This window comes from Paramisgurnus dabryanus, chromosome 19 (genome assembly GCF_030506205.2).
Source record: "Paramisgurnus dabryanus chromosome 19, PD_genome_1.1, whole genome shotgun sequence".
Lineage (NCBI taxonomy): Eukaryota > Metazoa > Chordata > Actinopteri > Cypriniformes > Cobitidae > Paramisgurnus > Paramisgurnus dabryanus.
Window position 1 is genome coordinate 7,951,107 of NC_133355.1, and position 16,200 is coordinate 7,967,306.

At 34.4% G+C, this 16,200-nt stretch overlaps 1 protein-coding gene across 3 annotated transcripts; it reads left to right on the forward strand.

Annotated features, from left to right (window-relative positions):
• Positions 1-15,317, forward strand: LOC135776694 (nuclear GTPase SLIP-GC-like). 3 transcript variants are annotated; one of them, XM_065287549.1, is made up of 19 exons: positions 1-127; positions 2,552-2,769; positions 2,851-2,910; positions 3,164-3,226; positions 3,443-3,744; positions 3,855-4,070; positions 4,182-4,376; positions 4,610-4,788; positions 6,684-6,723; positions 7,992-8,075; positions 8,161-8,257; positions 8,395-8,531; positions 8,628-8,795; positions 8,873-9,030; positions 10,310-10,436; positions 11,556-11,664; positions 11,881-12,014; positions 12,100-12,184; positions 12,271-15,317. In XM_065287549.1, the coding sequence occupies exons 2-19, from the start codon at positions 2,559-2,561 to the stop codon at positions 12,324-12,326; spliced, it is 2,421 nt and encodes an 806-aa protein (XP_065143621.1). In that variant the 5' UTR covers positions 1-127; positions 2,552-2,558; the 3' UTR covers positions 12,327-15,317. The 3 variants fall into 3 exon arrangements, with proteins under 3 accessions (XP_065143621.1, XP_065143630.1, XP_065143639.1); XM_065287558.1 differs by having other exon boundaries at positions 3,443-3,623; positions 3,854-4,070; XM_065287567.1 differs by lacking the exons at positions 1-127; positions 2,552-2,769 and having other exon boundaries at positions 2,851-2,960.
• The last annotated feature ends 883 nt before the right edge of the window (positions 15,318-16,200 follow it).

A 16,200-nucleotide genomic window follows, 5' to 3' on the forward strand; every position in this document is an offset into this window, starting at 1 on the left:
CTATCAGTGATAGGATGGCAAAGCCACGCCTCTGCATACAAAAACTTGAACCTTGAAAACAGGCACTTTGTTGGTAGTATCAACAGCAGCGTCCTTTCCTTCCAGAGATTACCTTGACATATACATGGTAAATATATATATTTTTTATTGTGCTTACAAACAATTAAAAGTATGTGTAAATAATATGAAAAAAATGATGGTTCAGGTTTTCACTTGCTCTGCCAAAATTTTCACTGGCCCCATAAAGCAGAAAAACATTTCAGCATCACATATTTAAAGTAATCATTAAAAAATCTATAATAATTGTATAAATATAAATGATATAGGTATATCAGGATTAAATGTGCACAAAAACTGGAGGACTCATATCAAAGGAATCTTGTTGTAAGGAAGATAATAAACCAATAATAATAAAACGGTGTTATTAATATGCTGTGTTGATATTCCTATCGATTGCTTTAAATGCTCTTCATTCATACGATTCACCATTAAGTTCAGTGGACCAGATGAACACTTATCGGCAACCCATTTAGACATCATGCACGCTATGTGCTGTCGACTTTTCTTGTGAGTTTCTTGTTTTCTCATTTTGCATCGTTTCTTTCGTTGTGTTTTGCCCGAGTAAATCTCTGCTTCCACAATGTTAACCCTTGTGCATCCTTGAGGACATTTTTGTCTTTTTCAGTTTTGTTTTTTGATAACTTTGCCTGCGTTAATGCTAACTGCATAAAATTTGCCACAGGTGTGCATTTTTATTGGAATTTTAATATTTCACCTTCATTTCCTTTAAAAAAATCTATTTTCTACTACTGTAGGTACACAAAATACTTCCACTCAGGAACTTTTTGACAAAAATGTCCCCATTGAAACCCATTAAAACTGCAATTTTTAATCCCGGTGCCATTCAACTATAAAATGATGCAATCTTTGTTAACAGGCTTTCATTCTGTGTACCTGGTATGTATCATGTTGTGGTACCAATTGTCCCCACAAAGATAGGAATACCAGTGTTTTTGTGACCTTGTGGGGACATTTTGATGTCCCCATGAGGAAACAAGCTTATAAATCTAACAAGATGATGTTTATTGAAAATCTAAGGTACAAGAAAGGCTTTTGTGATGGTTGGGGTTAGGGAATGGGGCAGGTAAGGGGAATAGAATATAGTTTGTACAGTATAAAATGCATTACGTCTATGGAATGTCCCCACAAAACATGGAAACCAGAATGTGTGTGTGTGAATGTGTGTGCGTGTGTGCGTGTGAGCGTGTGTGTGTGTGAACAGTTTGAATGAAAAAATAATATATTGTACTGGAAATCACAAGACTACAACCGCTGCAAAAGAGGTATAGTTTTTTTTTCATAAAAAACAACAGTGGCATTGTGTAAACAAACCAGCATTTGAAGGGTTAAAATTCTGAAAATTAATGAATGTTTGGTCATTGTGATTAGAGCTGATGCTGGTTATAAAAAATGGCATCAGTGAAAGTGGAAAAAAATATTAATCTATAATATTTTTATGACACTTTTTTGACATGGACATTTTTGTCCTTTATGGACCTGAGAGGTAACTTTTTTTTAATCTAATACTGCATAAAAAATATGAATGCATAAAAATTAATATTGTTGTTAATCATTGACATATCCAAGGCTGTAATACTCAAAGAAAAAAAAATCTGCTTAGCATTTAGTAAATTGAAAATAATAAAAAAATTTCTTTTTTCATAAAAAAACAGCAGTGGCATTATGTAAATAAACATTCAAGCATTCAAAGGGTTAAAATTCTGAAAATTAATGAATGTTTGGTCATTGTGATTAGAGCTGATGCTGGTTAAAAAAATGGCATCAGTGAAAGTGGAAAAAAATATAAATCTATAATATTTTTATGACACTTTTTGGAAATGGACATTTTCGTCCCCTGTGAACCAATGTGTAACTTTTTTTTAATTGATGCACAAGGGTTAAATAATTACATTTTCATCTGGACTCATAATTAGAGGGCGCGGCCGCCATTTTACAGTACATTCACACGGGACGGAAGCGTTAACGCTTGATGGAAGGCTTGTCTAAAGCGTGGCCAACAGCCAATCACAGTGGCCGCAACACATGATGTCTTCCATAAACGTAATTGGCTAACTCTGCCTAGGTTATTTGCATAAGGCGATCTGATTGGCTTACGCACACGTTACCCCTTGAAAAGTTAAAAAAAGTTCAACTTCTGTCGCGAGAAACGGCAGTGATGCGGCGCCGACAGATCCACAAAATTTAGTACGGCAACGCATGACGTCACCCACTGAAGCGTTAACGCTTATGCCCCGTGTGAATGTACACTGTAAAAAAATTCTGTAGAAATGACAGTATTACTGGCAGATGGTTGCCAGTAACTTACTGTAGATTTTACATTTATGTTATAAAAATTCAACTCATGTTTGATTGATATTAATTGGAATGCACAATCAAAAAACGAGATTTGTGAAAAATAAAAAAAACGGAGTTATCTCGTTTTGGAACCAAACTCTTCATATCGTATTATGCTGTTTACATTTTCCACTAGGTCAAGCATGCTGTATGCTGTCATAACCTTGATGGAGGGTAATACAAGAGAATGGATGGTAATAGCATCAAATTGGTTGAACAAACTGAAGGACCAATGTCACTGGCCATCATTTGAATCAACAAAGACGTTAATGGAAGCTGTGAAAAACAGAATTGAGCCGTCAACAGCAGGGAAACCATGGAAGATGATAAAAAGTATCCACCATGCAGAATATGGTAACAATGTCTGCAATATATATTATATAATTGGTTGAATGTTTTATTGATCATATAACAAAATACCACATCTTTCTGCAGTATGTTTTGAGAAGGCTATGAGGAAAAAAGAGGGGCTTGAGGAAACAGAGGGACACACGAGTAAGCCATGTATTATAACTCAAGAGGAACAGTGTGATAATGAATAAGTAGTAATTTCTTTCTTTTTTCTAATCTAATATTTTCTTAAAATTAAAAGTTAATCTTCACCCAAAAGAAAATGTCCTAAACCTTTTTTTGAAAGGTTTTTCATGAATTATCTAGTAAATTATCTAGAAAATAATGAAAAAAAAAAGTTTTATCTTTACAGTCTGTGATTTAGTGCAAATGTTAAATGTAATACATTTTCTGATAGGTACTAAAAGGAAACGTGACCATGGATCATCTGACTCTAATGCAGAGACATTGTTGAAAACAGGCAAGTACATTCTGAATATTTTTTCCTCTAACACAGTAACTAGTGCTTTAGTTGCCGAGCAAGTCTTCAGATTAGACACAAAGCAGCTTTAAGACAATTTAATGTAATACATTTTTCAGATTTTCTCTTATGTCAGATTTTCTATTATAATCCAATTAATTGCATTTACTTTCCATAACATTCCCATTGTCATTCTTTTCCTTTCTGTGAGCACAGATATGGAGATGGCAAAGCAAATCATGAAAGGCATCACTGACAACTTAGACCAAGACATCATGATGCACAAAGATATCATTTTAAAGATAAAACAAATGAATGAGGTCACTAAGAAGAAAGCAACTATAGGAATTTTTGGAAAATCAGGAGAAGGAAAGAGCTCCCTGTTAAGCGCAATTCTGGGTAAAAAGGACCTATTGCCATCTGGCTGTTTTGGTGCATGTACAGCTGTTATAACTCAGGTGGAAGCAAATCTGAGTGACTCCAACTACAAAGCAGAGATTGAATTCTTCTCTAAAGAGGTTTTCCTTTCAGTATTCATCTTATGTGTTGTATGAGTAAATGGAAATAAAACACTGGAGTTAAATAAATAGAGTCTGCATAACGTGAAATGTGTTGTATGCTTCTAAAGGAGTGGGAGAAAGAGCTTCAAGATCTTTTTAAAGTTTTATCCGATGACAGTGAGGACAAGAATGAGGACATGATTGAAATAGCTGTAGAAAAGATCACAGCATTGTATGGAGAAGATGCAGATAGGAAAACCCTAAAAGAGCTAAAAAATCATAGCATATCTGTCAAGATTGAAGACTTTTTGTCCGGCAGAAAGAAAATTATTTCAACCGATGATGTAAGTTATGATGCGAGTTTTATATACAATAATATTGCAATTAAGTTAAAATGATGTCTGGATATGCTTTTCAGTAAAGATGTGTTTAAATCAACATTATTTGTTTAACAGGTTACTGAATTTGCCAACAAAGTTGCATGTTACATACTGCATAGTGAGGCAAGTCCTGGTGGCTGGTATTGGCCACTTGTGAAGTGCGTGACCTTCAAGGTTCCAAATTGTCGTGACCTCTTGGAGTACATAGTCCTTGTTGATATACCAGGTACTGGAGACTGCAACAAGATCAGAGATGACCTCTGGAAATCTGTAAGTATTCTCAAGTTTATCAGATAGTAAGGCTATCAGATTCAATACTAACAGAACAATTTGATGCATATATCTTTTATATAACATATAACATTTTTTCATATATTTCCCTTATAATGTGGTCATTGAATGAAGGTTATTACATTTCTAAGTGAACTGAAAGGTGCCTAGAGTAGGCACCAGAACTTGTGTCATGAGAATCTTTTTCTTAACTTTCATTTAAAATCCTGTAGAAACTGAAAGAGTGCTCTTTTGTGTGGATTGTAAGTGCCATCAATCGAGTCGTCACTGATAAAGACCCCTGGGGAATATTAAAACACTGCATTGAAGAGCTGGGACCTGGAGGAGAGTGCAAAAACATAAACTTCATCTGTACCAAAAGTGATGATATTAATACAGTTGCCTATATTAGGTAAGAATTTAATTTGTTTTGTTATTGTTAATAGGCCACAACTGTTCAGTCAGTATTACTGACTCACTGTAAAATTAAATATATACTTTAAAATACAACCCCAAATCAGAAAAAGTTGGGACACTGTAGAAATTGTGAGTAAAAAAGGAATGGAATAATTTACTAATCTCATAAACTTATATTTTATTTATAATAGAATATAAATAAAATATCATATGTTGAAAGTGAGACATTTTAAAATGTCATGCCAAATATTTCATGAGAGCTACACGTTCCAAAAAAAGTTGGGACAGGTAGCAATAAGAGGCCACAAAATGTACATGTACATATAAGGAACAGCTTATGGACTTATTTGCAAATTATTAGGTCACATGGCAACATGATTGGGTATAAAAAAGCCTGTCAGAGTGGTAATGTCTGTCAGAAGTCAAGATTGGGAGAGAATCACCAATTCCTCCAATGCTGCTGCGAAAAATAGTTTTCTGAGTTTCTCAGAGAAAAATTGCAAAGAGTTTGGGTTATCATCATCTACAGTGCATAATATCATCCAAAGATTCAGAGAATCTGGAACAATCTCTGGGCGTAAGGGTCAAGGCTGGAAAACCATACTTGATGCCCTTGATCTTCAGGCCCTTAGAAGGCACTGCATCACATACAGGAATGCTACTGTAATGGAAATCATAACCTGGGATCTGGAATACTTCCAGAAAACATTGTCGGTGAACACAATCCACCGTGCCATTCACTGTTGCCGGCTAAAACTCTATAGGTAAAAAATGAAGCCATATCTAAACATGACCCAGAAGCGCAGGTGTTTTCTCTGGGCCAAGGCTCGTTAAAAATGGACTTTGGCAAAGTGTAAAACTGTTCTGTGGTCAGACGAATCAAAATTTGAAGTTCTTTTTGGAAAACTGGGACGCCATTTCATCCGGACTAAAGAGGACAAGGACATCCCAAGTTGTTATTAGCGCTCATTTCAGAAACCTACATCTCTGAATGTTTGTGGTTGCATGATTGCATGTGGCATGGGCACCTTACACATCTGGAAAGGCACCATCAATGCTAAAAGGTTTATCCAAGTTTTAGAGCAACATATGCTCCCATTCAGACGTTGTCTCTTTTAGGGAAGACCTTGCATTTTCCAACATGACAATGCCAGACCACTTACTGCATCAATTACAACATCATGGCTGCATAGAAGAAGGATCTGAGTACTGAAATGGCCAACCTGCAGTCCAGGTCTGTCACTCACCGAAAACCTTTCGGCGCATCATAAAGAGGAAGATGCGACAAAGGAGACCTAAGACAGTTGAGCAACTAGAAGCCTGTTTTACACAAGAATGGGACAACATTCTCATTCCTAAACATTGGTCCTCCTCCAGCTGTTCCTTATATGTACATTTAACTTTTCCAGCCTCTTATTGCTACCTGTCCCAACTTTTTTTGGAATTTGTAGCTCTCATGAAATCCAAAATGAGCCAATATTTGGCATGACATTTCAAAATGTCTCACTTTCTACATTTGATATGTTATCTATATTCTATTGTGAATAAAATATAAGTTTATGAGATTTGTAAATTATTCCATTCCTTTTTTACTCACAATTTCTACAGTGTCCCAACTTTTTCTGATTTGGGGTTTTACTTGGACTACCAATCTTGCTGGTCATTGTGCCTTAAAAAAGATAAGGTCAGAGATAAGACCTTAAACCTTTTCTTGTTTAAAGACCCCTATCACAAATTTTATCACTTATAACTTGAGCATCATAATAGCATGTGTGAAAGTTTTCCTGAGACAGTAATTACTTCATGCTTTCAAACAGCTAAGTCTTTACATGGTTTGTCTAAAAGCATATAAAAAAACATATATAAACAGACTTAATTTTTTTGTTTTAGATCTGCACGGCTTACTCAATTTCAAAGCTTAGGAGACAAGGTATGGATAATTTATTTATTATTTCATGAGTTAAACAAGAAAAGTGTATAACTGCATGTGAATCAGGATGTTTCCAGATTTTTTTCTTTTTACTGTATATCAGAATTGAAAAACATATGTTTTACAGTTTATTAAAGCAACTGATTGAATTAGATTGGGCCATAGACATTTTTTATAATTTATTATGAAGTAGACTCTTAAAAATAAAAGTGCTTTAGCTATGCCATAGAAGAACATTTTTTTTTGTTCCAAAAAGAACCATTTAGTTAAAGGTTTTTTAAAAAACATTTCTTTAAAGCTGCGGTCGGCAACTATGAAGGATTTGAGATGATTTTGAATGTTTACAATTTTCATGCCCCCCACACTACCACTGAGCAACCTCCATTCGAGCTCGTCCTCGTCAGCGCGTGTGCACCAGTATTTTTGTGACATATACTTGGCAAGCATACTTAGTTTACTAACATAACACTCAGAAATACAATCAATGATAAAGCGCAATTACCTGTCAAGAAGAAATTTGGCAAGCTCTGCATCCAGCTTGAACCCTTTAAAATCTCGTAGATTCCTCCACCTTTCAAATGCCGGTCCGAATTTTTTAAATGGCCGTTTCCTTCTTTTCATTGGTTATTTTCCTAGCTCTGAGGAATCGTTAGTAAATGTTCTCTCCACCATCACGCTGCGTTCAATCCAACAGACCTGTGAACTTAAGTGGATGCATGTGATATTGTAACGCGCGTGAGGGGGGGGATCTGTAGCGTGTGCAGGAACTGTGATTGACAGGCAGATTTTACACAGCCCTGCGCTAATTGGACCAGATGAACCGGGAGCGATGGATTTTTGTAAACCAAATAACAGGCTCTAGGTGGAGCTAGAAGTGCTGAGTTTTTTCTTAAACAGTCAAATTATGTTGTTCTATTGGAGCATAGTATCAGTTTCAGTAAATATGATCAAAGAAATCTTGCCGACCGCAGCTTTAATAAACTTTTATTATCTGAAGAACCTTAGTTCACATTAAAAAAGGTGATCTTATTATAATAATACCGCCCCTTAATCTGCACTATCCAACCATGGCCCTGACATTTAGTGCAGATATCAGCTCATTTGCATTTAAAAGGACACATCACATTTACAAAGTGGCAATTTTAATATGCTAATTTATTTATATGGTATTTTATGCTAAAACTTCACATATTTGACATTTTTTTAATCTTGAATCTTAAAAAAATAAGTGTGTAATCTATATTTTGTTGTTTTTATTTATTCTTTAGGAACAGAAAAAAGAATGTACGCTTCATAGAAATGAACTTGCAAAGACAAGGGTCAAAGAAAAGTTTGAACATTCTGAAATACAGGTATATTTTCATAGTTCTCATTGCTTTGTGTGTTTCTGCTGACATTCTTATTATGTTCTTATTATTTTTATCTCTCATTTTTAAGAAAAAAATGAACCCAGACAATGATTTTCTTCAAGTTTTCACTGTAAGTTCCAGTGCATTTTTTGATCCAGATTTAAATCTGGAACCTAACGTAACAGGTAACGTGTCATTATCTTGCCTACATTATTAATGATGATCATACTGTAGATCACATTTTAAAAATCATCATGAAGCAGAAGTACACTTGTGTTTTAAAATATTGTTAATGCATGTGGTTTGGAAATGCTATTTTTAGAAATCCCCAAACTACAGGAAGCTCTGAAAAATCTTAACAAGAGCATCAACCGAGAACTGGCAAGAGATTATGTCAATGAAGCAAAGGGAGTTTTGTCCTTGATCCAAAGCGTTCAACTGGATGCAGACAGGGAAATGGTAGGAGGAATAATGTTGATGTTACATGTACAATATGTGACTTCAGAATGCTGCCATGTAGTTCACTGCTGTTGCATGAATGTGTTTTGGGTTAAGATAAAGGACAAAGTCCACAAGGAATATGAGAAAAACCTCATGAAGGCCCAAAAAGAACTGGACAAGTATTTTGACTCCTGTTATAATGATCTGAAGAAATGTCTGTCAGCAGGAGTGAGCAAATCTATCCAGTCATGTGTTCCTGACACAGAAGCACTGGTGTCACCTGTAAGTCTGATTTAAATGATGTGAAAAATTATTTAACACTTATAGCTTTTTAATGACTTCTTGTGTTTTATACTCAGAATAAGGATAAAAGAGGATTTCATAAAGTTCTTCAAGCTTTATGTAACAATGGAGGATACTATTGGTCGAAAAATTGGGATGTAGTCCTCGACCTAAACAAGAAATTGGCTGATCACCTACATGGATCCATAAATCCATATTTCAGTAGGATTTTTCCGTAAGTAATTTTTGTCATGCAATATCTAGCTTCCACTTTCAGTTCAGAAGTGAAATATAATCAAAATGGGAAATACTGCATCATATACCATGATTTGTATAGCATACATTTAATGTACACAAATTGAATGAGATTTAATTTTTTTAACGTTGAATTGGATGATTTAATTTTACAATTATAGTAAATGTGTACAAACTGTATACTGGCATCAGTGACAGTTGGTGCTAAATTGTTTTTTTTTTTTTTTTTTTTTGGGAGGGGGGGTACATTCATGGACGTTTTACATTCAGATAGCTGAACATATACAGAACTTTTTTGGCAGAGGTTTAGTGTCCTTACATAATTCGGCCTGAAGGCGGTGCTCTAATGTTGATTGACAGGCCCCTTAGGCAACCGCCTATCTCACCTATGCCACGAGCTGACCCTGTGGGAATGAAAAGGCTATATATTAGGAGAGTTTGTCAAATGTATTGACATTTTGCAGCACCTGATGTTCACTGCCTAATTACAGATTAAGTTTTATTTACAATATTGAATAGATGCTCTGTGCATATTTCATATTTCCCATGTTTTTGTCTTTCTCAGTGCACAAGTGTGTTGCCATTACTTGGTACAGTGTACTGTAAACATGACAGTTAAGATAGGCTTCCTGTTTGAGGAAGGCAAATAAACCAAACTGGTGCCGTGCCTTCCTACAAGTTTACCAAAACCTAACCCTAACCCTAACCCAACCAACTGGTGCATCATACAAGACTGATAAACAAAGCAGAAGTATCACAGCAACCAAAGTGCTCAGCTGAAAAACTGACATTAACGAGCGGAGCTTTTCAGGGTGTTTTAATATTGAAGTCTAATTCAGTCTGGGTTTTAGTAAGTCTGACGGTGGACTTAGAGGAGTCTTTCCTTGAAAGCAGTATGATATAATGGTACGGTTTCCCGGACAGGGTTTAGATTAGTCCAGGTCTACGACTCAGTTATATTAGGACATTTAAGTAGTTTTTATAAACAAACCTTACAAAAAACAATAATGATGTGCATCTTGTGACCAATCAATGGCACTGATATATTTTAAGATATGGCAGTACAAGGTGTTTTTAAATTAAGGCAGCTCAAACATGCATTTTAGTCTGAGACTAGCATAAGCCCTATTCGGGGAAACACACATCTGTTGGTGTCCACTTGCATGTTAGCTTCTCTTTCAAGAATTTTTGTGCCACTTTATGTCACAATGATTACTGCAATAATCCTTTTTTATGAATATGTTTTTTCTTGGCTTCAGTATCTGTGGTAAAACAGGAACATCAGTGCAGGAACAAATTGACAAATTCAGTTTAATCCAGAGTGAATCCAGCCCTTACCCCAGATCTCCCATGTTATGTCACATTCAAAACTTCATCAAAGCAGAGGTGAGCTCACTATACCTGTCGGGAACACTATGGGGACCAATTTTTGCATAGCATTAATCCAGGACAAGGACTTAGTTAAAGGTGACATAGAATGATTGAACGGAGTATTTATCCTTGTTCTGTGATGTGAAATGTAGACAAAACTTTCTTTGTTTGGGTCTGTAATGCCTTAGAATCTTCCTAAAAAACCTCTCTCAGATAGCTCTATAAGGGTGGGGGATTTTAAACAAGTGGTTTTGCACCTATTTGGCTCCCCCTACTGGCTTAACTTGCAATCTCATTACTGATTGGCTGACTTTGCTGCCACTCAAAAAATGTAGCCAATTATTTTAAATTGGAGGGGCAGTGAGATGCCTGTGATGTCATAAGCATCAGTTTTTCAGATTGGGCCGCTTTCTGGCTGACATTTCTAAAAGAGGAATTTCTATGAGACTGAGATGTTTTGCATGTTTAGCACTTTTTATATGTTTGTGAATGTAGGTAGACTACCATTATTCAACAAAGACAAGGTAAAAATGGTTTTTCATTCTCTGTCCCCTTTAAAGTAAGATATTTAATGAGATTTTTTACAAACATACCATAGGATAAACATTACTGGTGTGCATTTTGAGACAAAACAATGGCACTGATATATACAGTATGTTAAGATATATCATTGCAAGCTGCTTTTAAATGAAGGCAACTCAAGCATGCATTTTAGTCTTGAACCTGTATGGGAAACCACCACATAAAGCACATATTGTGTTTTTTCTGCATGACCATATTCGACATCCCTTAATCCTATACCCAATACCTACACCTAAATCAACTATCTTCATCAAATACCTTAAGTATTATTAAAAGAAAGTAAACTAAAAGTTGTGCAGTTAGTAATGAATATGTTTCCCATACTAAAGTGTTACAGTTTTTTGTAACACTTTACAATAAGGTTGTATTTGTTAACATTAGTTTATGCAAAATTAATTGCTAATTCAAACTTGTGGAAAATGAGATCATATGTTTTTAAAGATTTTACTCATACTGGTTTAAGCATCCAGCGCTTGTAAATCTTGACTTCTTTACATGTCAATAAGATTTTCATGTGCATTTCTTTTTTTGTGTTCTTTAACCATTTAAAAGGAAAATAAACTTAAGGCAGTACTCAGCAGAGACATTGTAGAAATGAAAAAGGAAATTTACTCATCAATCCTAACAACCATTCAGAATCAGATGGCTTCTCGCTATATATGTAAGGCAAACACACAACATTAACAAACAGATGTTCTGTTCTGTGTGATCAAATATATTACTTATCATGCCTTTATTGTCATTCCACTCAGTTTTATTTGTGCTGTATATAGTGTATACATATATACACATTATTTTGCTGTCATAGATTTCTAAGTAAAATGAAAATGAAAGAAATTTGTGAAAGACAATGACTCCTGAATGCTGCTTATTTTAGTAGCCGCAGAAGAGAAAGGACCAGGATCCATGAAGAGAAGGCAAGAAATATTAATAAGCTCGGTCAATTCAATAAAAAATGACATGTTCAACATGTCAAAAATGGAAGTCCTTAAAAAGTTCAATAATCTAAAGGTACTGGGTTTTACATTCAATACAACAGGCATGTATTTAGATGTACAATGACTAAACTTAAGCAGAAAATTGTTTCTTTGTATAGCTGTATATAAAAGATGCTCTTGAAACTGGACTAAAGAGATCAATGAAACTTGCCCTGTTACAAACCAACAATATCATACTGTTGGGTAAGAAAATTTTTTTAAACATAAACTAATTTCTTCATGAGTAATATTTTGCATATACTTTATACTTATCGCAAAAATGTTTTTAGATGTTTCCAGTGAGATCGAGGAACTAGAGAGACTGACAGAGCAGCTTTCTGACTAGGATCATCAAGCGATACAAAGCACAATTCACAAACCAGAAAAAAAATGGTTTAGGTAAAAGAAAATTCAAATTTTTGGTAAAATGTTATTTTTAGTAAAGGATTATAATTACTGGTGGACACGGATCGAGATTAATCACATATAATAAAAGTGCATTTTTGCATGATATATGTGTGTGTTTCTATTATGTATATTTAAACAAACAGACATACATGTATACATTTCAGAATTTTTTTTCATTTATATATCCATTTTGTTGTTTAAATAGAATATATAATTGTAAAAATATAATAAATATTTATACACATGTAAATGTTTTTTAAATACATACAGCGGGGAAAATAAATATTTGACACATCAACATTTTAATCAGTAAGGGGATTTCTGAGTGGGCTACTGAAACAAAAATTTTTAGGGGGCAGGGTTTCTCTCTCAATACTGACAGATTTCATGTGATCTCCTGGCTTTCTATGCCATTTTGCACCTTGTTCTCTTCATGTGTTCAATACTTATTCCCTGTGTCATTGTACTTTATTTATTATGACTCAACTTGTATACTTAAATGTTCTGGGCCCGGTTCCCCAAAACGTTCTTATCGCTAAGTAGTTCTTAACCTATTCCTTAACCTCTCTCTTAACTCTATGGCACGATTCCCAAAACGTTCGTACGCTAAGTATATCTTCTGTAAGTCACACTTTCGTAAGGTTGGTCTGGACCATTCGTAAGCTCTCTCTTAGTGTTGTTTGAGCGCAAAACGCTATCGCCGCAGTCTTTAGAAATCAGCGCAGCAGAGTACAAGTCAAACTATGGTATGCTGACAATGATTTTATGTTATGGACATTTTTAAGACTTATAATAAAATATGTTTGCAATGGATACTTGACTATTTATGCAGTTGACTTTATTTGGTATCAGAACTAATGAATCAAAGATGGCGCCGGTGTTTGTTCCTCATTGAAGTCTGTTCCCTCTATGTTTATAGCGTTTTCATCACATTACATTAATCATTTATTTAGAAAGATTAAAGATTTCAATTGGTTATACTAAAAAGCAATAATTTCATGTATTCTATTATACAATTTATTAAATATTTCATATTTGACAGTTTTATGTCTTTTAACATATAGCCTGTCTTTTTCTTTTCTTTTTTTCTCTACTATTTGTTTTAAAACTGTTATGTTTCCAAACATAATAAATATATATTATACATATAATATGATTCATACTGTAAAAATAATTGACTTACAATCAAGAACAGTCAAGATACATTACATAAATGCCCACATATACATCTCAGTAGCCATTAAAACTTTCAATGTATATAAAGAATAAACGTATAATGTGATAAAAATGCTATAAAAACACTACACTAAAGGGAAACATAGGGGGAACAGACTTCCACACAACACTGGCCGCTTAACTGTTTAGTCCATGCCAATTTTTTTATTCGTCAACCCTTAAACCTTTTGACATTTTGCCTGATGTGGCTAAATAAAAAAATCGCCTTCAAATGACAACTCATTATGGAGGTGCTAGATCTTCTCAGATCATATTCTCTATCTAACTAGGTTGCTTTTTATTGAAAACATTAATGGTAAGCAATACCGCATTAAACAGAAATACTGCAGCTGCTTGCCAATCAATTCTAATTGTTGAGTACCTTAACATTCGTATAAAAGTGTATTACATATTTTTTTAAAGTCAAAACCCATGTCAAGAAGCGGCACAACTGGCACAACGGGATAAGGTATTACTGACAATTTGATCATTTAATTAATAGTCTATATTTTAAAATAAATGTGACTGGAATAATTTAAGTAATGTTCCATTTGTATATATAACGTGTTGTCTTTCTTAACGTCGTAATGCACCTTCGCGTGAAGTGGAAAATCGATCCCTGAGTGATCGATCGTAAATAATTCAGCACCTTCACTTGGGACAGCGACATTGTTACGTCGTACTTAGAGGCAGCGTGTTAAGAAGCTTCCTAAGAGACACTTCGGGGAACACACTTAGGAACATCAACAACTTTGGTAAGATATATCTTTTTGAGTCTTCTTAGCACGCTAAGAGTGAACGTTATCGGGGAACCGGGCCCTGATTTCTTTCGATGAATTCAATATTTGGCTTGATGGCTACATCTGGTGGAAATTTTGTGTCAATAGCCCACTTAGAAATCCCCTTAATGATAAAAATGCTGATGTGTGAAAAACGTATTTTCCCCGCTGTATATGAATGTGTGTATTTATATATAGATAATAATTACACACAGCAAACACTCATATATTATGCAAAAAATAATGTTATTTTGTATACAATTAAGCATGATTAATCTTTGCCCAGCACTAATCATAATAATGTTTTCTTTATTAGTTTTTTGTTTATTAAGTTTTATTGATTTTGTTTTGACAAAACATCAGGGGCCTCATTTATAAAGCATGTGTATGCACAAAACGGGTCTGGAAACGTGTATCCCCCAGTTCTCGCGCAAAGGTTTTGATCTATAAAAAACAAACTTGACAGGAGAATGGGCTTAGGGTGGGATCTGAGGATGTTTCATGTACGCACACTTGCAGGTGATCTGTGATTTATAAAGGCAACATTGCTTTGTTTTATAAGTCTTCATATTTTTGGCTTATGTCATTTTTGGCTTTTGTGCATACATAGACTTTTAGTAAGGATCCTACGCACAATTTTATAAATGAGACCCCTGAACTTTAGGTTTGTTTTAGGTAAACTGCATATACAGACAGACAGACAGATTACTTACTTCTTATTGTATAAAACAATACTCTCATTTTGAGTTTTTTTTTACTGTATAACTGTATTTGAATATGACGCTGTAAATTATAATTTTAAGTCTAATTTTAAAACATTGCAAATTGTTTTTATTCTGTTGAGCTATTTTAAACAAGCCATTCTCTTAGTTGTGAAATATATATGTCAAATTTGAAATGTATAAAAACTATTAATAAAATTGAATTGAATAGAACTGATGCTCATGGACTATCCACTTCCTGACCAATTAAACAAATGCTGCATTGTTGCCCCAACAAAAAAAACATAAACACCACATGAAATAGCATGTCCTTTACTTCCCTTTATAGACTTAACTTATCCTATTACGCATTTAAACTGTACAGATAAAATGGGGTGTTTTTAGGTAATTATTTTAAAGGGCAGTTTCCCAGACAGGGTTTAGATTAATCCAGGACTAAGATTAGTTATATTAGAACATTTAAGACGTTTTTGCAAACAAACCTTACAAAAAACAATCCTGTTTTCTCAAGTACAAAACAATGGCCCTGATGTTTTGATATGTATGCAAAAGTTTTTTTTTTTTTTTTTAAATTAAGGCAGCTCAAACATGCATTTTAATCTGGGACTATGGTAAACCCTGTTTGGAAAACTGCCTCTAAATCAGTCTAGGTTTAGTAATGTAATTTACTAAAATGTAATTACATAACCCTTCTTTTTTACTGATGATGGTAAACTTTATAAAACTTAATTGATGAGACCATCAGTTGAAGTTAGATTATGTCTGCTAAATCAAAAGCGTGACCTTTTCCTTAAGGCTAAGTGTGTAATCAGGAAAGTCAAACAGGATTAAACAAAGAACACCTGTTCCTCGGAACAAATGCAAAACAGAGATGCAAAGCTTAAACAAACTCAAATGCTTCCTTATACAATACACTCTAAAAATGGCTGGGTTATTTTTGACCCATAATGGGTAAATATTGGACAGAACACATGCTGGGTTAAAAATGACCTTATGCTGGGATAATAATAACCCAACAGTTGGGTTAAAACAACCCAGCATTTGGTCAATTTTAACCCAGCGGTGTGTTCTATCCAATATTTACCCATTATGGGTC

Coding starts and splice junctions, on each gene's coding strand:
- LOC135776694 (XM_065287549.1), top strand. CDS start 2,559: ATGCTGTATGCTGTCATAACCTTGATGGAGGGTAATACAAGAGAATGG. Junction 4,789..6,683: donor AATACAGTTGCCTATATTAG/GTAAGAATTTAA, acceptor TTTTTGTTTTAG/ATCTGCACGGCTTACTCAAT. Junction 8,796..8,872: donor CAGAAGCACTGGTGTCACCT/GTAAGTCTGATT, acceptor TTTTATACTCAG/AATAAGGATAAAAGAGGATT.